This window comes from Apteryx rowi, unplaced genomic scaffold (genome assembly GCF_003343035.1).
Source record: "Apteryx rowi isolate R43461 unplaced genomic scaffold, aptRow1 scaffold_28, whole genome shotgun sequence".
In the NCBI taxonomy this organism is placed as follows: Eukaryota; Metazoa; Chordata; class Aves; order Apterygiformes; family Apterygidae; genus Apteryx; species Apteryx rowi.
In genome coordinates this window covers 2,545,868-2,570,707 of record NW_020449196.1, presented here as the reverse complement: position 1 = coordinate 2,570,707, position 24,840 = coordinate 2,545,868, and the positions used below count along the sequence as shown (strand labels likewise).

The 24,840-nt window shown below is 36.7% G+C and overlaps 1 protein-coding gene across 7 annotated transcripts in view; it reads left to right on the top strand.

Moving 5' to 3' along the window:
- Nucleotides 1–24,840, top strand: part of CHD9 (chromodomain helicase DNA binding protein 9) — a 103,696-nt gene that overhangs the window by 10,721 nt on the left and 68,135 nt on the right. For 6 of the 7 annotated variants that reach the window (XM_026068751.1, XM_026068750.1, XM_026068747.1 and 3 more), the window contains exon 6: nucleotides 6,442–8,042. In XM_026068751.1, the coding sequence (XP_025924536.1) occupies nucleotides 6,600–8,042 (1,443 nt within the window). In that variant the 5' untranslated portion in view covers nucleotides 6,442–6,599. The remainder of the gene's footprint in view (nucleotides 1–6,441; nucleotides 8,043–24,840) is intronic. The other variant, XM_026068749.1, reaches the window with a different exon arrangement.

Here is a 24,840-nt window from a genome sequence, read left to right as displayed (position 1 = left end):
TGGAGAGTCATTGCTTCAACTTTTCTTGTGAAAAATGGTCATTCAAGGTCATTCATTTTCTCATCTCTGATACTCTCACGCATCACTCATGTGCAGCAATGATACTTGGTCTATCATAAAAGTGGGGATGTCATGATAATGTGCTGGATCTTTATCTGATTTACTTGCTCATAACCAAACCCTCTGGTTCTTGTGAAATGTCCTCCTGTTGTCACTTTATTGAAAGTAGTCAACAGTGCAATTAATGAAATAAAACACATGGATAGTTTTTATTATCCTGTATTTTACTGCTACTCCCACTTCATTTTTGTAAGCTAAATTTGGTGTCTTTGTTGCCATATCCTTTTCCATTCTGTCTTCATACCTGTTCTTTCTTTTTGATATATTTGTTAAAATAAATCTTTCTTTCCTTCTCTTTTGGTTTTTAATCCTTATACTTCTCCTATCGTTCCTCCTCTCACTTGTTTCTATAACTGTAGTGAATCTTCTTGCTGCTGAGATCTTTCAAAGGCTAATTACTATAAAAGAGGATCATCTCTTCAAGACTTTCAGCCTGTCCTTATTTCTTGGTCTTTTTTTCTGATTAGTATAAAAGGTTATCATTAAACTCTGGACAGACAGAATGGAGAAAGTTGGGGGGTTTTGTTTTGGTTTGGTTTTTGTTTTTTTTTCTTCTCTGTCTCCGCTGTTGGGAGTTAATGGGAGTTAATACTAAGTTTGTTAATTTGAAACCTCACTTTTCTAACCTAGCTCTGGTACTGATTCCGTCTTATTGCAGACAGACTTTTAAGGAAATAAATGAAACTGTACCCAAATGTAGCCAGTTTCATTTCTGTCCAAGTGGTTTTGAATATAATAGGTAAAATTTGAAAAAGACCTTGAAGTTTAAGAAAGTTAGAGTTACAGGAGAAGTACAAGAGAGTTACCTGGACAGATTAAGAGGAACAATAGTGCGTTGATTTATATTCTGGTGGTAACTGAAAAGAGACTTTTACAGTCATACAGGGTATAGAATTGTTTGTTTTTTAAAGAAATGCATGGACTATGCAGAAATTAATACTATTGTCTTAGAGAATTTTTTATTCACTTGGACTTAGAGTATCTATTTGAATACCTTTTCTCCTGTTCTTGAACTGTGGTTTAAATCTTTAAATTAAAATAAATCTCTTATACTTTAATCCTGCTAGTTCTTATCATAGGTGTTCTGTTGAATGAACAGTACCAAGACTAAAAAGAGAAAGTGGGAGAAGTTTCTGTTTTGATTCAGCTATATTTGCAGAATAATGTGATACTTTCCAGAGACATAATATATATGTTTTGTGCAAGACAGCAAATGAAATAGTTTGCAGTCTTAGTACTGTTTAAATTCTAGATGTTTTAGTATGACTGAGGATGGCAAATGTTGAAATGTGTTTCAGCTTAAATCTGGAGAATAATGTTGATGTTTCCTGGTAAATAATTTTAGACAACATAGTGTTTTGAGGTTTTTGGTTTTTTTTTTTGAGGAAAAAGATCATTTATTTCAGAATAGCGTGTCCAACTGAAGATTTTTTCTATAGCCATTACGTAGTAGTTACCTCAATAGTAGTAGTTCTGTGGATCAGTTTTCTTATGTAAATCAGCTAGATGGATACAGAATTAAGAGGTTAAAACACGAAGGGAGAAATTAAATACTAGTAAGAAACATTGCAGAATGTCTTCGGATTATGTTTTATTCGCAATACTAAGGATACTGTATGGAATTGAAAATGAATATTTAGTAAGAAGTGTGCAACATGGGAAATCATAAATTGAGCTAATGTCCTATTGTTGGTAAATATTGTTGAAGCAATTCTAGCGGATAGGGGGCAGTAACCTCTTAAACTCCAATAAAAAGAACACAGTCTTCTGATTGCTTCATCAGCTTGTACCTATAGTTTGTAGTTTGTTGTTTGTTTTCTAGAATTGGTCCAAGCAGGTCTTGGACATCTGCACTTGTAGAAGGATCTCGCCAACTTTAAGCTGGATAAAGATTAATATTAAATCAAAATACAATAACAGTTGAAAATTTAGACATACAAAATGTTAAATTCTTTTATCTTTTACAGTAACCTTGTCACAAATTCTCTATGTAAGAGTACACAAAGATGTCATAGTATTTGCTATGAGAAATGAAACTTTAAATTGCCTTTAAATGAAATTATTTACCATAGCAGTGAAATAAACATTTATTTTTGACAAAAAATTTTCCTTTTTAAGGAAGGAGGAAGACCTCATTTTCATCTCCTATGTTTTTTACATGCTTTGCTGTAGTTTACATCATTGAGTAGGGATTCAAAACCAGTTCCCCCATTCAGTTAAAATGGGGGTACAATAGGAGATTATCTTCAGGGAGAAGTATTTTTGAACAGGTACTATAAATCATTAGCTGCAATTACTTAGTTAAACTTGCAGTTGTCAAGTCCAATAGATAAGTCTTCAAAATATATATATATTTTTTCCTTGAATGATTCTCTGACAGCTGAATGTAAAAGCACGTCCAAAATTAGAATTGGTGCCACATATCTGTTTAGGAAAGGAGAGGGCTGGATGAAAGTTTGCTAAAATACAAATGTAGCGGCTATCATTTGCTATATAAGAAGGAGGGAGCAAGGACATGGAGAAAAGAAGCACTTAAAGCATGTAGAAGGAATTTTCCTGTCAGAACTTTTTTGTTTCATTAGCTTGGATTTGAGAAGGTAGGAATTGAAGGAGGGGGCAGAAAAATGGTACTTACACACCAGTTATGGTCAGAAATGCACCATTGTGCCTTCACAATTTGCAGGCTGAGAATTTAATGTTTTCATATTCAAGTATGGCAAAGAGAAACAAAAAGGATAATTGCTAAATAAATTTGGAAGATGACTTAGCAAAAAAGACCAGTTTCTCCAAATCAGATATTCTTGAACTTCCTGATTATGCTTTTCTTTAGGCTGAAGAAATATGGTGGATTTTGTAGATACAGAAAAAGACTAGGGATAAAAGTACTACTCTGGTCAAAAACAAAAAACAAAAAAAACCAGGGTGTCTTTGCAACAGAATTGGTTTTGRCTGTTTACAATGACATCCTGTCCAAAACAAAAATATTTTTTTCACTTGACAATCTTCTTATTACAGAAAAATTTTCTTCATAAGAAATCTGCATGGGCCTAATTAACCTGGAGAGATTTCTCGTGTGTCTAGCCTTTAGATTTCTCATATTGCAAGTTCATCTGTGATATCTATCTTGCTTGGATCCTTGAAGCTGACATCTTAAAGTTACCTTTTCTTTTTAGTCCTGCTAAGACTTCCTGTTTATAAAACCTTTGCCTCTTAAAGGAGAGTTTGTAGCAGAGAAGTTTTGCAGTTGCTTTTTTCCTTSCTTGTTTTTCCTTATGCTGGAAGAAGGTAGGAAAAGCTGTGAGATGGAAACTGTTTTTTTGGTTTTGAGCAAAGAAACAGATTGCTGTGAGACAAGCTCAGAATTAGTGTTGCGACTGTGCTGAGCTGCTATTTTGCAGGCTTTTTAGCGTTTTTTTCTGCAAAGTTACATAGTCATCAGTAGAATAGGAAGAGAACTGGTGCGTGCTTTTATGTATTTTTCTTAATGCAAGATAGTTTTATTCATATTTGATAGTTCTAAATTACTATGTATTTAACTCAAGAACAAGTACAATAGTTAATTATTATGGAGTAGCTGATCTGTATGTTTTCACTGTCAGTTATCCTATGTAAAATTATTCTATGTCCCATTGTACCTACGTTGTTAAAGAGGGGAAAAAAATCCCCCCCCTCCATTAGCACAAATTAGATAGCTTTGCTTACAAAACACAATGAGGTACAGTCTATCTTGGCATAACCAAGGAGCTATATGTTGTCTTTGCTTCTGGGCTGTGTAGTGGTTAACTGTTCAGCCTATTAAGCTCTTGTGTGTAGTCAACCCATTGATACATTAGAGGATTTCAGAACCTGATCAGGTATGCAGATGACTTTCTGTTGAGCATTTTATGCTCAGTCCCATTATGTAAACTTATATTGATACAGGCTTTAAATCTCAGTTTTTAACAGTGGAGCCCTTGATAGCTTGGAACATGACATCTTGCATGTGACTACCATAATTTCAATCCTTCTGTCCCCAGATGGGGATCTCTTAATTAGATCATTTGTTCTGTGACAACGATATTGGTTCCTTCTGCTTAATCTGACTTGGTTGTCTTTGCTTTCTTAAAATAGCACTCTCCTCATTTATCTTTTGAGTTAGAATATCCTAAGATGAGAGATGATTATATTAGAAGTGTTATAAAAACTGAAAACCATGCTGGTCTTCAGTGGCATTGATTTGGAGGAATCTGGAAGCATTTATTTCATCTTAGTTCTTTTCTGAAAAATATCTGCCTTTTATAGGCCTGTTTTCTTGCGTATCTCTTACTGACTGGGAAATGCAGAGCTCACTTGATTTGTGTTGGCCTAGCCTAGAGGAGTTGCCCAGCTGGAATAGTAAAATAATTCAGACATGTAAGGGTAATTAGCTCTCTTTTGTTAAAAGTGCTGAAAAGTACCTAAAGTTAAAACACAAGAGGACACAGTCAAATTCCATTAAATATAAATAGCTGCCTTTCTGGATTACTTTCTGTTGTGCAAAATTACTGACTTGATTAAAACAAAAAACAGTATTATAAAATACATGTTCTACCTCAGTAATGATGTTTGTTCATCATCTGTTAGAAGGTGGTATTTAATACTGGAAAGGTATCATTCTGTTACTTTTAATCATAAGTAAACAGCTTAATCAGCATTAGAATATAATAGTCTAATTTATGGTAATACTGCTTTTAACTTGAGACTTTAGGAAGCCCTAACTTTAAGCAGTAAGTTGTGCATGTATAATTTGGAATGGATGGCTACATTACTAAGCTAAACCATCAGCTTAGCCTGTGTGGATTTTTTTTATAGCAAACCTGTTCTTTGTACTCCTCATAGTACTTAATGCTCATACCGGTTCATACTTTGATAGATATGCCTACTGGGTGCCTTTCAGTATGATACAAGATTTGTCTGTCCTTTCTGTTTGTAGACCAGAGGTTTTGTATACCCCATCCCTCAGCAAGGCTTATTAATGTCAGTTAGGCTTTATTCCAGCTATGGTACGATACCGTACTATGGGAGTTCTGCTGTGAGCAGAGCAGATTTTCCTCTCCCTGTCAGAGCTTGGGTGGATATACTTTGTGCTTAATAGGTTCAACAGGAACCTTGTCCATAACAGAATATTTCAGAATTCCAGCATGCCCATTTCTGGAAGGCTTCTATATTCCTAGGAGAATCCATTAATGAAGGATTGCAGTAGAAATGGAGGGGGAGAATATCGAGGTGAGTTCTAGGAATTAAAGGTGTGGCTGTTTTCTTCTTTATGAAGATTAGATATATTTGTGAACAGGAGAAAGGAATGATTATTCCATGAGGGTGCTCATTTAAAATGACCGCTCCTCTGTTCTAGAGGTTTTCTAGTTATCTATGGGCGTAAATTATCAAAGATGCATTTTCGTTTGGACATTTCCTGTTCTGTTTGATTACAATACAAATCTGCTAGATTTCAGATTAAAGTTAAACTAACCATCCTTCTCGGCTCCCCTTGCCTGAAATCTCTGATCGCACACTGATTCATTGGTGAGCACTCATTGATGTTAGTAAATAAATGAGAAAACAACTTGTGTTACGAAACTAGATAATGAGAAGTGGGTAAATGCTGTTGGCCGAACCAAAGGTAGTTAATTCTTTTCCTGTGTTTATTTCTAACTGTATCAGTGTACTCATCCTTGCCCCTTTCCTTTAAATAGAAGTTTTACTATAGCTTAGTTATGTGGGATTAAATGAATTTTTTTTTTGAATCTTTATTTAATGCAACTTAACTGGAAGAAACAGAGCATCTCAACTTTTCCTGATGAAGTATTTTTTTGTTGTTGATGTTATAAAATCTAGTTTATATCCTCTCAAGTTTCTTGCTTAAATATCCAAAATTAGTATGTATATGTATTATATTTGATTTCTTTTTACAGCTGTTTAAGAATGACACATCATAAAAGGAATGCACTTTATTTCTGGAGTACAAGTCTGTTACAGTTTGGATAGTTTTTAATGAAAGTGGCAAAGGAGAATCTGAAATTGTGCTTAGCTAATAGAGTGAACTGAATGAAATAATTGAAACCATTTAATTTAAAACATCAAATATTACTTTAATTATATAATGTACAAAAATTATAAAGGCTACACAGGGCATTGAATATAGGCAGAAATAACTCTAAGTGGTTTGCAATTTAACTGAACTGCAGAATTATGAACAAAGTATCAAAAAGCTGTAAAAGTATTGGGGAGAGGAAGGAGGTTCTGAGGGAAAGTTTAAAAAAAAAAAAAAAGTGTAATCATTCTGTTTTTCTTTTTCTCCCATAGAATGCTTTAAGATTTGCATTTCATCAGAAGCACTAATGGATGTTGGCATGCCTTGGATAAGGTGGTAACTACTGGATGTAATCTGTTTCTGTTCACTGCAGAGGGCCAAAATTGACTCCCTTTGGAGTTGAGAGAGAAAGCAGTACAGACGTATCAAGATGACTGATCCAATGATGGATTTTTTTGATGATGCCAATCTTTTTAGTGAGACCTTAGAAGGTTTGTCAGATGATGCCTTTGTTCAACCTGGACCTGTTTCACTTGTTGATGAGTTGAATTTGGGTGCAGAATTTGAACCTTTGCACATAGACTCCTTGAACCATGTGCAAGATGCTCAAAACCAACAAAAGATGAGTGAGTTTGAGCAGCTGAGCCAGTATGATTCACTGAAACTTCACCAAGTAAATCAGTCTTTTAATAGCTCAGCTGACAATGTCTTATCACCACACTCTCAATTTAATTGTTCACCAATTCATCCGCAGAACCAGTCTAATGGGATGTTTCCAGATGTGGCTGATGGTAGTCCTATGTGGGGTCATCAAACTGCCACAACTGTTTCAAATCAAAATGGGTCCCCCTTTCATCAAGGACATTCTCAGTCTATGCAGCAAAACAAAAGCTTTGTAGCACACCATGACTTTGCCTTATTTCAGGCTAATGAACCACAGCATCAGTGTGCCTCACTACGGTCGCAACAAAGCAGAAACAATATTAACACAGGGCAAGATGCTCTGAGTCAGCCAAAAGACTTCATGGAGGTTAATGTATCTACTTCTCACAGAGTCAGTGTTAACCACCCACCTCCAGTTTCTAATCCATCAACTTCACAGCAGCCTCTGTCCGTTCAACAGTTTTCTCAAACTGCAAGTGCTTCAATACATTTTTGTGGGAATCAAGAGGGAAATTTTGATGGACAGTCCTCAACTATTACTCCATGTTCTGTCAATAATACCCAACAATTTTCTTCTCCTTATTCTTACTCTAATAACCACATTTCTCCTACCAGCCTTCTTCAGTCTACAACGGCTCTTTCTTCTAGCCAGCAGACACACCCTATCTCTGACTTCACTGGAAGTGATGCCTTTACATCTCAAACAGGGACCAAGCAAGAAACAACTGAGCACATGTTGAATCCTAATACACCTTTGAATTCAAATAGTTTTCAAATGTTGCATTCTGCACATCCTCAGGGCAACTTTAGTAGTTCAAAACTCTCTCCTGTGAATATTAATTTTCCAGCTTCTGCTGGTTCTGCGTCTCAGATAAGCCATTTCACTGACCCAATTGAAAGCAATGGTTTTACATCTTTGGACGAGAACTTACTTCATCAGGTTGAGACTCAAAGCGAACCATTTACAGGACTTGACCCAGATGACCTCCTTCAGGAAGACCTTCTACCACAGTTTGATGATTCTGCGTTTGTTCAGGATAGCACAAGCCATGTCTTAGAGCATGATCTAGAACACCATATAACCCCACCGCAAGTAACAGAGTCATCTGAAATCGCTCGAGTGCAGTCTCAAAGTCAGATTCATCCCTGGCATTCTTCAGTTTCCAATCAGCATCTGCAAGACAGAAGTCGTATAACCTTACAAGGACAGGTATGTAGTGGTTTGTTTTATTTTCGAGCCGTCTGATTTGGCTGTTTTGGTGAAATGAATAACAGTGGTTGGTACTTTTGCCAAACCACGGTAACTGAAGTCTCAGAGCTTTTGCTGGTATTTGGCACGAAAGTCCAAGTAACTACTGGTTTAGGAGAAAACTGCTGATGAAAATCTTGCTTGCTCTCTCCTGTTGATTTTTGCCTTTGTAGAAAACAAGATTTATATGACCTGAAATATTTATTTAGACAAAAGGGTGCCTGCCCTTCCAGTACTTGTATTTTCTAAATGCAACAGAGAAAATTGGTTGTTCTATTCTTTAGGTGCAAATATAATGGCTAATTGTCTTTTGAAGTATTGATAAGAGCATATTTTTAAAGAGTTTTAATAAGACTTATTTGCATATTTTAAAAAGGTATAATATGACTGACTTGTGTGGCTGATTTCCTGCAAGAATAGCACTGGTTTTGTTGTTACATTGGTCCTTTGCTTGGTAACATGATGCTCCTGCTCATCAACTGAAAATTCAAGTCTCTTTTTGTTTGTTTTTAGTGTGGTATTAATAATATAAAATATACAAAAAGCTATGCCTAACTTTCTTCTTTCTATGTTTGACTTTGTTACTTCTGGCTAAAACAAAAAGAATTCCACAGTTCAGGCATAACATGACCTCATCTGTTGCAAGTGTTAATTTTTATGCTATCTTGTCTTCTATGTGGAGAGTTTTTGTCTTGTATGTTTTCAGTGGTATACAAGAGAAACAACCCAAAAATCTGCAGACAAAACATTTCCCAGTTTGAAAACTGTAGGGAATTTTCAAATAGCTTTATTAATTGTTTGAGATCTTAAGTCCCTGTCATGCAGTGTTTTTTATTTGGTTTTTGTTTTTTTAACACAGACCTCTATCTTCATCTGTCTCGCATTCTAGTATTTTATGGTGACATGTATGAGTGGCAATAAATTGCAGTATTGACTGGTGATTGCTCTGATCTTGTATGAAAGTAGTTAAACTTTTCAAAAACAAAACAAAAGAAAGTAAGGAAAGCTCTCTTTTCACAACAGTGTAACCAGCAAATTCATTTGCTTTTATTACAGCTATTGGAAACTTCAGCATATGTGATATTCTTGAGGATTTTTTCAGCTTAAAAGATTCCTAAATCAAAAGAAAATACATGTTGAATATAGAAGGAGAGACTTAAAAACCAAAGGCACAAATAATTGTTCTTTCAGCCTCTAGAATTCATAAATCTTTCAAGCCAATGCTATAGCTTTGAAGAGTAGATTAGTGGCTTTCCTTGTCAACATTTTAAGCGTGGCACCAGTGACTGCACGACTTATAAATTAATACCTAATAGTATCATGTTTTGGCACTGCTTGGTAGCTTCAAGCCCAGATTTGATTTAACTGGAGTGACTGTAACTCCCTCTTCAATTAGAGGGTTTGGCAAAAGGAGCCATAACTACTCTGTGATAAATGCATGCATTCATCTGCCATTGCTGGTTTTACAGCTCTTCCAAAATTGTGGGGATATTTGTTTAATGTCTATACTTGTGAATAGTAAAAATAGGCGTTTTTATTTTAAATTCCTGTTTTAAATTCCAGTAGGAATTCTGCTTATTTTTGGGAAAGGACAGGGAGTATAAATGTGTTCTAATTTTCAATATGTGCATTTTGAAATAGAGGCAATTAACATCAAATGTACATACATGCATATGGCTGTATAAAATATGCAAGTTAATAACTATATATTTGAGGATATAGAACTGCATCCCATCAAAAAAATTGTTCGGGAGGGGAGGAACTCAATACTGACTCCTGCTTTTACGTAGTTTGCAAACACACATAATGCCTGTGAAGAAGGCAATATAATACCTGTTTGCTCCTATTTTCAGAATATTGACCCTTCTAATTTTATGTTATCAGTGGAAAGATAAGGGTCTAATATTTAATTTTTGATTTTTAGTTCAGTAGATTGCTTCTTCATTTCGGCTTCTGCTTATGTTCATGGCAGCATGGGATTTTCAATTCCTGCTAGTGAAACTTTTTTTCTTTTGGCAAAGCTGTGGTGCATTATTAATAGAATATGCACACGGTTGTGGGTTCAAGATTAGCTTGATTATTAGCTGAAATAATGCAGTAGATGCATTCTGTTGGTGTTCATGTATGTTACTTTTTAGGTCAGGGAGGGGGGAGAAGAGGGGACAGCCCAAGCAGCTGGTCTGGCCAGTTCTCTCCAGCAGAAAGCCCTCCCTAACCTGAAGATGCACAGTACAGTAGGCAGCAGGGAAATACGATCCTATTTATTACTGCGCGTCCTGTCCTGCACAAGGAGCAGAGCTGCAGTTGCCGGCCAGCAGCGGAGAGCAGAGTCGCTACCCACAGCTTTGCGGCTCTTGGGCTCCCCTGAGCGTACCTGGGGTGAAGGGTGACCCGGAAGCGGAGCCCAGCAGAAGGGGGGTGGCGAGCAATTCATGCCCTGGCGTAGCAGTGTGTGAGGAGCATGGGCGATACCAGCCAGGCTGAAAAGTAGGTCTAATAAAAACTCTTTCTGGTGCTATGACTTGTTTACTGTTGTGTGCTTCAGAATGTGTTGAGACGACTTCAGTCTTTCGCTGACACCCGTTTCAGTGCCTTAGTTTCTAACTCGGCGCAGAGCAGAAGTTCTGAGGCCTGTAGGAAGTGTTTCCGCTTGGGAGGCAGCTGTTTGTGGTGTTGCTGTGGTGCGAGAGCAAAGCGCCTCCACGGAGCTTAAACCCGGTTTTGCTTTTTCCCCTGGAACTTTGAAGTGAAACTGACAGAAAAGAGAGTTATAAAACTGCATGGTTTGGTTTTTAATAATACTCAGGGTGTGCAGTGAGGCGTACAGACTGGCTTCTGAGCTCGGTTTCTCCGGTAGGGCAGGTGTGTTATGTTTCTTTCAGAAAGCAACTGGTGGTGCAGGGGCAGCTGTCAAACAATTGCACAAAGTGAATTGATGGGGGAGTGACAGAGGCGAACGTTTTAGAAGCCTCTTTAAATCAATGCGTGTAATATGAACTAGTAATAAGAAAGTATGGCAAGTACTGAAGTTCTGTAAGTGTTTCAGATCTGTCTTTTGTCCAATTGCAATTCCAAGAGGGACTTTAGTTCAACTTCTCATTTTTATTTATTGTTTGATCATTTTGTAGCATTTAAAGTTCAAGATGAATTTTCGTTTGAACTTTTTACAAATGGACATACTTTAACCAGGGGGCGAAAAAAAGATATTGGTCTTACTGAGGCTGATTATTTTAGGATAGGAGTTAGGTAGGAAGGAAATTTTGTTTGGTAACTTTAATATGTATTAGTTTATATGTCTATGGTTTAATGAGGAAAAAGTCTCATTGTACTGAGTTTTTATATATTCAGGAAACAATTATTAGTGGATTTGATTATTTTCCTCAGTTTTAGTTTGATAATTGCAGTTTTTCCAGACAAAAAATTTTCTTTTTTTACTTTATGAAATAGTTAATTAACTGTAGCTACTGCAAAAAGACCCAACAATAGAGAACCAAAGATCTTTAACTTCAGTTAAACTGAAGTTATTTAAAATTAAGAAAGATAATAAAATACCTTGTATTTCATCACTTGAAATGAAGCATACTCATGACAGTTTTATTTGTACAGCTATTCTTTCAAAACAAATCAGTTTAAAAATTAATATGGTCACTTCAGTGTAATACTGTACAATTTAAAACATCTAGAATGTCTTATGCTGCTGTTATACTTTCCATGCCTGCTGTAATTAGATTATAATTATAAGTATATTGCGCCCCTTAATTCTGCATCATGCATTTTTCATCAAAGTTATTTTGATAATGAGAGCGCAAAGTAAAGTAGAAAAACACACTAGAGATTGATGTAGCCTTACTCTTAACTAATGCAACTCCTCTGATCTTTTTAACTCAACTTAGCTTGTTTTTGTTAAAGACAAATAATCTATTTGCAAATCAAAACTTAAAAGGCAACAAAAATACAGGCTTGAATGTTCAGTTCTGTACATTTAGAAGAAAAATAAAGTTGGAAAGTTATTCTGAAGTATAAACTATGCTGAAACTTATGACCACCTCACTGTATATATTGTAATAAGCATTTTAATCTGTTCTGGCTACATATATGAAAGCGGGATAATTGAGATTAAACTGGAAAATAAAATTCCATTGTTCTTCTGAAGTGTTATAGGACAAGGCAGTAGTCTTACCTCTTAGGTCAGGAGGATCTTTTTTTCCTCTTTTGTGGCTAAAAGTTTGGCCCCTAACTTTATAGTTCAGTATATTCATGCATTCCAGTATCCTCCATCTGGCTGCCTTTTTTTTTTTTTTTTTTTTTTTTTTTTTTTAAATTGACTTGAAACCTGAAAGTGCTTTTATGTGTGCAAGCACAAACTTTCATGCCACTTAGATCAGAGCAACAGATGATACTGCATTTCTGGATAGAATTTTTCTTGCTCTTTTTGAAAAATTAGCAAAGAAAGTCTGAAAATTGTATGAGATTCCTTGGCGGGATTATGCTCTGGGACATCTGTGTATATCAGAATGGTATAACTTCATGTATAAGATTATTATCAGAGATGGAAGTAGGTTTCACCTGATCGAAGTTCAGGAAGCTGGATTTTGTGCTGCTGAGGTGCATGCCCTGAGTTCAGCCACAGGCCTTTAACCTCTCACTGGGTTAGCAGGTGCCTCCCTTTTATATGAGCCCTGAATTCATGGCAGATGAGTCTCCCTTGGGTTATTCCACTCCGGAATCTCGTCCTCGGCAATTGGTTGCTGTCCTACTTTTATGAAATACTGCGCTGTAAAGTTTTTACGAGAGAAATGCACAGTAAACAGTCATGTGCTTTCTCAAGTAATTGTGGTAAGCCCAGTAAGCCAGTTAGCTGATAGTTATAGAAAGCATATACAAATCAAGGGTATAGAGTATATGTCAGAGTGTGTTTCTTGCATCCTATACAGTTTATTTTTAAGTGAGCCCATAATAAAAAGTATTTTTCAATTACAAACTGATCAGACTGTATATAACTTTTTTTGTGGAGGAGACTGGCTCGTTAGCATAATAGTCTATACTGTGGCTCCTAAATATTCTTACAATACAAATATTAGATTATGATGCTTTTATTTACGTTGCTTGTGTAGCAGTGGATGACAATTTTCAGTGGTACTGAGTATAATAAATTACATGTCTCAAAATTTATCCCACTTTACATAATCTGAAAATCAAAATCTACACATCTGATCTAGTCAAAGCAAAAATATTTGAATATGGGGGCATTCAAAATCATATTTAAGCTCCTGTAGTTTAAAAAAAAAAAAAAAAAAGAACCCTCAAAACTCCAGTTCTTCCTAAAATGCTGAAGCTCCATAGATATCTACTGTATTTCTATTGTTCTTGTTCCCTTAATTATGGTTAATTTTATGCGTGACATTGCATTAGGAATGTAAATCTTTGTCTGAACTTTCCCTGTAAACATGATTATTTCTAGGAGTTGTCTTCTCTCGATTTGGTTCTCTGCGCTTAAAGAACCGTTTTCACCTACCTTTTTAGCTGTAGTGGGTTAAAAATGTTTTCCCTGCCACAGTGAGGCAGCAGAATTCAGTTGTCATCTCCCAGCACGTACTAAGTTTTTAGCAGAGGACTTGCACAATTCGAGGCAGGGATAAGCATGCAGAATGTGGGGCCTCCCCCCCCCAACCTCAATAATGAGCAGTCCCTCCACTGATATAAAAAGTAAACATTCCCCTGTTTGTTTTTTTCTGTGGTTTTACCATATTTCCTGCCTTTTCACTTTCTTTGTATTATTCTGAAGAACATCCCCAGAACTAGGCAGAAGTGAAAGCGACCAAGCGCGCCGAGCCGCCGAGAAGAGCAGGGCCCAGGCGCTGCGTGGAGCAGTGCAGCTCCCTGCGTGCGCAGTGTCTTTCAAACTCCAGCTCGATGTAATGTCTTCATTACTAAACTATGTTTTGGTTTTGGTTTGCTTTTTTTGCCAGTGATGTGTTCATGAAAATAGCAGTATTTTGGTAGTTTAATAGTTTAATGTGTATGAAGCACTATTTTTTTATATATTTTGGTATTGTATATATTTTTGGCCTTCACTAATGCTTCTCTTACATATCTCTGAACCTTCCTCAGTTGTCAAATAATTAGACTGTCCAATTCTGACTTGTGAAAAGAACTACTTGCTGTATTTCTGTAATGATTGTTATAATTTAAGAATATCACTTTTCCTGAGATAATTGCTTGCTCATTAAATGACTGCAATAATTGTCTTTAATATGTGCCAAAACAGAAACATTTTTGTAAAAAGTAGTTAACAGATGGCATAGGAAGGAAGCTTCTAGCTAGATCAATTTACAGGAGTAATCCTACAAATATCATTAGGGCAAGATTAGTTGACAAAAATAAGTAAAACAGAAGATAGTTTTTTAAAATTGATATTGTGGAAAAGGTACAATTGAGTATCTAAATATTTATTATCTGTGAACAGATGTCTGGTTAACACTGAAGAACTATAAAGCAATTCAGTGATGTGAGAGTACCAATACAAAGATGTAACCATGTAGCAATTGTGCCTTGAATTGTCTTCTAGAGACAGAAACCCATGCTATAATTGTTAAAGCTGTATTTCAATATATGCTTAAATTATAATTAGTTTAAGGGGAAAAAGCTATATTGTTCCATTTTCTGTTGTGCTAACACAACAGTTGGTGCTATGAACTGAACTCTGGGGAACTGATCTACTGCAGAGTAACTTTTTTTTTTTTCTTAGTTTGCTTCTTGGTTGTACAAAATTGTGTACTGTGGAAACAGTAGTAGGGAGAGAGGAAGGAGCAATGAGGTGGGAAGCAAAGAGGGCTCAGTGGCATTCTCCCTTGGTATCAGTGCCCGCTAATCTGTTCTGCCTAATGCCGTTCATTATCCAAAGTCTTCAAACATACCATTGCTTCCAGAATTTCCAGAATAGCATTTCATCTTTAGACACTTTGTAGGAAATCAACATTTCATGAAATGCTACTGAAACATCATTACTGAAAGAGAAATAGAACTTCTAATGATGTTAAGCTGTAGGTTTTTGAAGGTAGTCTAGGTACATTTGGAATTAATATTGCTTTTGTCCAAATGTAAGTATCAGCGTTATGTGCACTCAGGTTTTATGATTTAACTGTTATGTTAATTCTAAATATGTATATATAGAAATAATAATTTCTACCACAAACAGGCTTGTACAACTGGAGAGGTACTGTTTTCTTTGCTTCGTTGACTGATAAGATACAAAATTTGCACAGCCTTGTAGTTGCATGGATTTTTAAGAACAGTGTCTATCTTCAGGTGGTTAGAGCGGATTCAATTTGGTAACTCTTCAGGCTAATAAACGTAAGTGAATGGATTTCTTAGAATGATGTGATTGAGAATTCTTACGCTGATTTGAATAAATGTGATAAATGAATCTAGGAATGTAGCTTTAGGCTAGAAATGGTTGACAAGTCTTGCTTTTGAAAGCTGCACAATTTGTGGTGGAGATTGATTTTTCTCTCATAAAGGTAGCAGTCTTTCTTTCGTGTGGGTTATTTCACTTGTGTTTGCATGTACTTTGCACTTTGGAGGTTTTTTGCTCCCTTCGTGTCTTACTGTGAAGACTAACACTTTAATTTGTATCTTGGGATATGATTTTTTTTCCCCTCATACAATCTCTTCAGAAGTTAGTCTGTAGTTCAAAGTAATTTCCATGTTTTCAGCATATTGTGTATGCGTACATAATGCTATTCAATAGCATATGTAGCTATTAAAACAACAAACAAGAACTAGTTTTATCAATTCATAGAAAGGCTTCTTTCAGAGATGTTCATAACTTGACAATTTAGTTTCAGTTTATAAGTTGTAAAGAAAATGGAAGTTAGTCTTAGTTGTAGATCTCAATATTTTGGTTCCGAGCATTTTATTTCTCGTGCTATAGTTGGAAACAGTTCTAAAAAAAAAGTTTCTAAAATTTTGTTTTCAAAAGAGAATTCTGACTTTTTTTTTAATGTTAAGAGTAATCCTAAAAGCAATTGCTTCACTGTACCACTTTTTTACTGAATACCACTCATGTGGCAAGACAGTTCCTAAATAGTATTTTAAGCAACCTTACTAGAAACATAGCTATCATTCTTTTCATGACTTGTAGCACACTGTGGCTCTCAGTATCCGTTTTTATACTTTAAAAGGTTAAGAAATATTTCTAGAAGATTTAGTAAATTTAGTTTTTCTTTCTTCATTGAATCTTGGTAGCAGCTGCTAATGAGGCTCAGACATTGCTCAGCTTTCTGCAGATATTTTCTTGAAACATTGAAGTAGCAGGAACTTTGGTTCTTGCAAATCTTAAAAGCAGCAAATGTTACAGATGCTGAGCACAAGCTGTCAAAGAGAAGGCAGGTAAATTAATTTAAACATAGGAGTGATAGTGGAAAATAGGGTGAAGGTAAAGGCAGAGGACTGGATCATCACTCAGGGGAGATTTGGCATAGCCAAGCATCTTAAGAAAATAGAGTTATGCTGCTGATTAAATTCAGACTACTGTGGTGAATTTACACCCTCATTTTTGGAACAAACAGTCATGCTTTCAAAACAGCAAGTGTAATCTTTTGAGTTAGGTATGTGGAATCACAAAGGGGATCAAGTACAGCATGCGTGTGCAACTCATTGAACGGACATTTTAGAGGACTGTGTGCACAGTCTCAAGGAAGCCTTCCAAAATTTAATTTATTAAAATTGTTTTGGAGTTGTGAGGTACTACAATGCTGGGTGCTTTAATAATACTCAAGACTGAGCTGTAAAACTGAAGCATGATTTTACAGTCTGTTCTGCCATGATTTATTATGAGTGAGAAATAGCCGGTGGGTAGTGGCAGCTTCCTGATGGTCTGCATTTCTTGTGTGATTGTCCTGAAATTTCTGGAGTTGCGACCACTGATGTTAAATCATGGTCTTTTGGTTCTGGTACAACATTTCTAATAATGAGGTTTCTAATAATGAATTCTATATATTCACACTAGAGGAATAATGATCCTTTCAAATTATCATTTAGCTTTTGCTTGAGCAAGGGATGGTTGTGCTGGAGCACCCTGTTCATACTGAATAGGGCAAGTATTGCTTTACCTCGTTCAGGCCTGTCTGGAGTCCTCAGCGTAATTAGTAGGTGATATTCAAGATGTAACTGAATATGCTCTCTCTCCCCCCCCCCATATTCTATGTCGATTTTGATGTGTTTTTAAAGTCCTGTCAATGACAGCCATGTTAAATAAAATCTGTCCGTGAATTTAAGCGGAGGTAATCTAAATGAGGTGTCAGTGCCTTGCATGACTAAAATGGTATCAGAAGACATAAATGTGTTATTACATGGATGGAGAAAGGTATCTTTGCATCTTCTGGTTGTTGGTAGGATCCAGTAGTGTTACATGTACAAGCTTAAAGTTTCTTAAAGTTACTCTTACAGTTACAAAGTCAGAAAGGTCTTGCTGTCCTTCAGTCTAGTAAGAACAGCTTTTAAAAAGATAGGGCAAATGTATCTAAACGTTTCAGTGTTGTAACTTCTCTTATTTATATCATCCTATGGAGAGGGGGTAGCCTAGTGTACACTTCCTTCCCGTTGGTGGAAATAAATAAACCATTCACGCGTTTACCTGCAATCGTTTGGTATTATGAACTCCCATCGACTGCAGATCCTCTGCAAGAGACACGTTTTCTCACACCGGTCTGTTGTGGTTTTGGGCAAATGTGAACAGACTTTGACCAACTTTAGGAGTTTGTCAGGAATGACAACTGAACCTTGCTTGTTTAGGGAAGAGGGTCAAAGGCGCCTGTGCCCCTGACTCTGTGCCTGAGGACTGCCTTGGCAGCACACTGCCCTTTTCCAGCCAGTCTGTCGTCCTGCCGCGTGCTGACAGCAGTTTCTGTTGGCTTCAGTGCCATTAATGATGATATGCGTCTCTCTTGTCTTGAGCTTTACGCTGGGTCTTGTCCTCTTATGCTAAATGTCTGACTCAGCTGAGATAGAAAATTATTGCTATGCTTGTTTTTTCTGGAGGCTTGTCTTAAGCCTTTTTTTGTTTGATCCCTACCAGTAAGTCCTTACTCCATGCCTCTGCAATGAAGCTCTTGGATGCTATGTTCTTTCTCTAGAGAGTTTTTAATAGGCTTCTGGGGAAAAAACATTTTGTTCCTCCTTCATGGGCTTTTCCTTTGCCCTGAAACGAATTCTCTTGGTCCCCTGTGCCCTCTGACTGTGATCTTTATTTTCATGCCACTGCCTTTTTGATGAATTCCTTTCCTGTAAGCATCCAGTTTCCCTTCTCTATTTGGGGGGGGTGTGGGGGGGATAGGTGAGCATGTCTTTCAGGACTATGTGAGAAATCTAGATTCAACAGGAGAAGTCTTGATAGGCTTATGTAAATGCTAAAGTACTCTTATTTTGGAGATTCTAGCACTCTGGTATAGAAAGCCATTAAAGTGTTTCAGTGAAGCTGACACAAAAAATATGCAAGTTTGCTTGAATTGAAGTGGAAGAATTATTTCTCCTTCAATGTAAACGGAAATACTATGTGCAGTCAGCACTGATTTAAATGATAATGTGTGATTCCTTGGCTGTTAAGTTTTTTTTTTTTTTTAAGTAAATTGCTTTCCTCAATTTATGTCAGTATCTTTTAATACACGCCAAGTGCTGTTTTTTGTCTTTCTGAAATTACAAACATTGAAGAAGTTTTGGTTACTCTGTTAGGTATTAAGGAATACTACAAAAAGAAAAAATGTCATCTTCAAAGGTTCAGTAAACTTTTCAACTTAACTGTTGTTAGTGAATAAAATTATTCTAAATAGTGAGGTCTCGCACACAAGTCTTTCTGCATGTTACTTGTTTAAATGTAAAGATAGTTCATGATCAGTATTTCCTTATTAAAAAGGAATCAAATCAAGTCTTCAGTCTTTCATGTCTGTTTTTTTCTATCACAATACTTCATGGTTTTGCTATTCACAAGCAGCGCAAATACATACTGCTTAAAAAAAGGTGCTGGTATTAATATATAACCATTTCTGGATTTTGACCAGGATGACTATCAGTTGCAGCATGTTGTTTTGGGAACCTTCGTATTCCGAAAGAGCTGATTCATTTAAAACTTCTAAGTGAACTTTACCATTGTACCCAATATATTACAGAATTCACGCAGAATCTGTTAAATCATGCTGTCGGAACGTTTTGTGGAGGAGAATCTGCCTCTGTTTTTTCCATCTGCGGTTGCTTCCCTGACCTAGCCCAGCTTTCCTTTCTGCAGGTAACTGCAGGAGGGAGGTGCTGAGACAAAAGGTGGGCAGGTTCGCGCTGGTCCTGCATAGTTCTTGTCTGCTTGCCCTTGGCTTTCATCGCTTCACAGGATAAGTGACTCCGTTGCAGCAGCAGAAGAGTACAAAACACAGACCGCGGACGGTTCTGCAGTTTGCAGCCCTTCCCAGCTGTAGCGGCTGGATGGCGTGGGCACTTGCAGTCTTCTGACTCTAGACGCGATTTGGGGCAAAAGACTAAATTGAGAGGTTTTGGAGGGGAGAGTGTAAGAAAATAGTGCCTTCATAGTAAACTTCATAAGGATGAAAGGGTTTTTGTCTTTAATTATAAAAATATTTAGGAGTATTTTGACAATAAGTGAAACAAAGTTATGTCAATATTGAGCTACCGTTCAGGTTCTGTTCCATCCTCCTGCTTGTGCCTTGCCGTTCGTTGTGGAGCGTGTCTGCGACGGGCATGCTGAAGCTCATTCGGGCCTTTGTATTAAGGGAGTAAAAAGCTTCTTGTGTTTGTTGTTCTTCTTGGTGGTGCTTTTTGAGGGGGGGTTGTCTCCTGGCTCTCCCTCTGCTTGGTGGTGAAAAATATGAGGAAATTAGTCTCTTCATGGTAGAAAAGCGGTGGCCATTTAGAGCATGAGTGGACAGGTAGAGACTTGGGAAAATGGAATGAAGAAAGCTGTTTTCTACTTTAATTTGGAGTTGTTTGCAGTTTTGTTTTATCTGTTCTGCTAGCTCTTGCAGCCTGGTCTTTGTTGCTTTGCACTGAAATCAGCACTTTTAAGGGTTTTTTTTCTTTTGTATAATAAATCATAATTTCTGTCTAAAAATAAACAGAATTACTTGATATAAAATTACTCAATAAGAAAGCAGTAGCTAAAACCTGAGTACTTCTAAAGTAAGATGGAAATTTACCGAAGATTATAAATCTGAATAGTGCCTGTGCTATTTAAATTGTTGGGTATGTAGTGAAGAGGTTGGAAAAAAGCTATTTCAGCATATTCAACATCATGCTCTTCACTTTGCATGGAATGTATACAAGTCATTCAAGTGTTCTTTTTTCCTTTTTTTTTTTTAAAAAACTGTTTTAAAAGTCAAATTTTCAGCTGTTTTTTTACAATCTAAAGCTTTGTGCAACTTCTAAAATAAGACCTTTATTCAGAATCTTCTAACTGTATCTACCATACTGAAAAGAATTTCCTGAATTCTGATATGTCCCGCTGAGGTCAAACATGAATTTACAGTTGCAGGTGTAAAAGCTGAACACTTTGAACAGTTTTTCAGTTTTCCTGAGTGAAAGACTTTCTTGTAATGAAAAAAAAAAAAAAAAAAAAAAAGTAGCTTAAAAATTTTCTTTTAATACTAACTCAAAAATGTATTTGCTTTAGGACTTTGAACCTTGTCTGATACTTTTTCTTCTAGTAAAAGCATGTATTTCTTTCTCCCCATCCCCCTTTCCAGTTTTTAAAGTGAGGCAGTTTTACATGTGCAAGTGGTAGATACTGTATGTTTTCAAGCGCATATAGCTGAAATGATCTTGAGTGCTGTTGTTTCACGTGCGTATGGTAGTTTGTATCTGTTTTGGTATTGGGTCATTGACATAGATGCTAGTCTTTGACTCTCTGAAGGTCGCTAGCGTTTGGATACTGCTGGTCAGTATTGCCACGCCGGGATGTGTACTGGTTGGGTATGTTGCCTCCGTAATTTGTGCGCCCGGAAGTTGGGATGCTGAACTCCTAGCTGGCRTCTGCTAGTACGGTTGCGCTTGATGCATTTGTCTACTGAGCTGAAGCCAGTAGCAAGAGTTCCAGTGGTTTAGTGTCAGCTTATTTGAGCTGTTATAAGAATTACTGTATATTTCAAAACTACAGCAGTGGAAGTTGCTGGTGAAAAGGGAAGCTTTAAATGGTCGGTATGTTCTGTGTGCAGCTCTTACTCTGTGGCAGTGTGTGCTTCATTCCAGTATGACTCTTTCCCCTTTTTGGGTGTGGGGAGGGGAATGTTATAGTTGAATTCATGATTCTTGGTACTCTGATTACAGAATGCTACTGGTGTTCTGGCTTTCCAAGCAAATAGAAGCTTGAATTTTATTTGGCCCTTTGTTTTGCTTTTTGATCATTCTTGTGGTTCTGAAAGAAAGTGCTAAGGCTTGCTTCCTTTTGACTCATAAGGCCTTAAAGTAAGTTGTTCTTACAGCTCTTATTCCTTTCCACACTGACAGTTTCTGAAAGAATCTCTCCCATTAGAGATTAACTACTTTGTTTCAGTAAAAAACAAAACAAAACATTACTTTTCAGAATTTTTACTTAGACCATCATATTGAAAGATTTGTTCCTGCACTTAAACCTGAGCATATAAACTGTCTTACTGACTTCAGACAATTAAAACATAGAAATCTATTTTTTTTCAGGATGGGAGCTTTAGAATATTTTGAAATAAAAAGGGTTTAAAAAGTGAACGTTAGTTTCTGAAATTAGAAACATAAACTATTACAACAGTCTTTTGGGTTTTTTTGTTTGTTTTTTGTTTTTAATTGCGCATAGAGATTTGAAATAGGCTTAGGTAATCAGAATGAAAGTACAGTATTTGGAATCTAATGTATTATCATAAATTTTAAGGTTCCCATATTAAATTTCTTGAAAGAGGGAACTGTGATAAACACTGGGTTTCTGGAAGTATAGTTTAATTTTCTCACACCTTCAAAATTGTACACTGAAAAAGAACTTCTCAATCATAATTTAATGGTGCAGCACTGTATTACACTTAGATAAATTAGTACTTCAGTAGAGGGACTATAGTTTAAATACTGTCATAAATGAACAGAGTACACTCCACAACATTTACCTTTTCTTTCTTTTTTTCCTCAAAGTACTTAGTCAGCCATTTGCTAATCTGTAAAACGTAGTAATTTGCCACAGGAGTCTTGTCAGTAGTGCAAATTACAGAGGCTCAGTTGCACAAGCAGGAAGGAAAGGAAATAAAAGGCCAAGTTAGACTCTACTAAGAATGAATTTAAAAGAAGAATAACAAGATTGGAGGTGTAAAATACACTGATGTTTTAGCCACTGGGCCAAAATACCTTCTGAGGAAATACGGGCCCTATGGCACACTCACTGCTCTTTGGCTTTGGTACATTTGAATGCTGTTGGGGATGAGGCAGTTTATAACTGGAAGGTCCATTTGGAGACTTATGAAGACGGCGCCTGCTTTAGCAGAAGAGCCATCAGGATTTGCTTTGTGAGGTGAGAGAATCTATAGGGGAAGCAGGGAGGAAAGCAAGAGCAGATCATGAGTAGATCATGTGGTGTCAAAGGGTCGGATTTTGCAGCTGGTGCCTACGATGATTGCAACCTCTCATGTGGATTCTCCAGGCTCTAAGAAAGATTGAGCTCACGTTGCTTCATTTCACTTGATAAAGTACCTCTTGTGTGCCTCTCACTCTGTGTCACGTAGGCGGTAGGGCCATCTCTGAGATTTCTGTCCTTCTAGTTTGACTGAATTTGATCGACAGGCCAGAAATTAGGAGGAGCCATGAAGCATAAAGGCCCAGACTTGGACTGCATGGTTGCACAGCCTTGTTTTCTAAAGCAAGATGGCTAAAAATTGAACGGCTGTCACTTGTAGTTTAATGTACATGCATAATTGTAACCTGAGAGCTGGAAAACAACCTAGCTGAATATTTTAAAGCTAATTCTTCCTTGTAGGTCTGTAGTCAAAGAATTTGTGATTATCAAAGCCTGGCTTCGTCGTATGGGACAGAAGTATGCCTTGTCCTATGAGGGACAACAGTTCTGCCAGTTGTGAGCGTGAGACATTTGGTCTTTTTTCTTTTGTTCTASATCAAGCAACTCGGGGAAGAGGACCTTCAGGCAAAGGCATTAATAATGTATTTCCTTGGGATAGCCAATGAGTTTTGATAAAGTTGCAGTGAACAAACTGTTACCTGCACATCATGTAATGCTTAGCTAAGTTAATCTTGATTATGATAGCTGCGTGAAGATGCGTTGTGTATGTCCAATGACAAAGCATCTGGCTGGGTTAAAAAAAAAAAAAAAGAACTACTACTTTGCACTGCTATTTTAAACTTCAAAACATTGTGTGACGTTTCCTACGCTGTCACAGGTTTTGGCTGGTGTAAGGAAATTTTATATTGAGGAGCATTAAGAAAAAAAAATCAACACAGTCCTAGCAACGGTCTTGTTTATCATGCTGAAATACCTTCTGGTAATGTTTTTTTTGTTCCCTTAACACTGAGTTTGTTCACTTTAAGTTTGTTCACTTTATTGCAAAGTAACCAATTTCAGGTTAACAGCACTTGTAGACATGCATTCATCTGTAATAACAGGTCACATGTCACCTGATAACTTATGCGTTTTGAAATTAGGTGTGTTTCACTGCAGACATATTTCTTAAACAGGGAACTTCATAGTGTAAAAAATCCCAGATACTTAGATTATAAAGCTGAATGAATTGCTGCCTTCCTTTTCCTACTGAAGCATCTAGCAAATATCTAAAAGTTATTTTTGGATACAGATACAAAGGGATTATTAGAACATACTTCTATCAAGGTCTTAATTTTACAGTATTTTTATATTGCTGGCTATGCTAGTGTAAGGAGCTCCACTCCCACTTCTCTCAGCTTATTTCAGTGCTGGGATGTGTCCTACCTTCAGTTGTGTTGGTACTACTGTTAATTAGGCTACGCAGTATTGCTGAACTGCTGAACTTCAGCTGATCTGGGCAAAAAGTAATTCCCATTTCTGTATTTGCAGGGAGGGCTACAAGCATTTATAGAAGACTAGGTGACAAGGATAAGAATGGGACTCCAAGTTAGAATTGCCCCTGTAATAAACATGTATATATGTCAGCACTGTGGTATAGAGAGATTTTAAGTATCTGGGGATGTGGTGATTGTTTTAAGTCCTCAGAAAAGTTAGGCTGTGTAATAGTTGAAAAGCTCACTTTCAGAGGAATGTTTGTCGTATTCTGCAAATATGCTACTTTGCTTATCTATTAGAAGCTGTATAACTGTATGTGGTGGATCAAAATCAAAAAGCAGGGTTAAAGAATTGAACAGTATTGCACTGTTCTATTAAATATGTCCTGTTTTTAGCATCAGAATTGCAGTCAAAAACTAAAATAGTACTTAAACAGTGATTTAAATACAAAAGGACTCTGCTGTTGGAAGCAGTGACATTTATTGTATTTAAAAATCAGCCATGGGCTGTTTCAGTATATGTAACAAAACATGCATTTTAATGCGGATTTCTTTGAATACAGAACACTGATCTTGTGGCTCTAACAGCAGGAGTGGAGAACAGGTGATGGCTCTTAGGGGAGAGTCATGTCTGCACAACTGTTTCTAGTTCTCTACCATTCAGAAAAGAAAAAGAGCTCTCTAGAAAGTCAGATGGAGAGCAATGAAGTGGCTCACAATTCTGGTATAGGCATTTTTCTGCCTTCCTTATTCATAT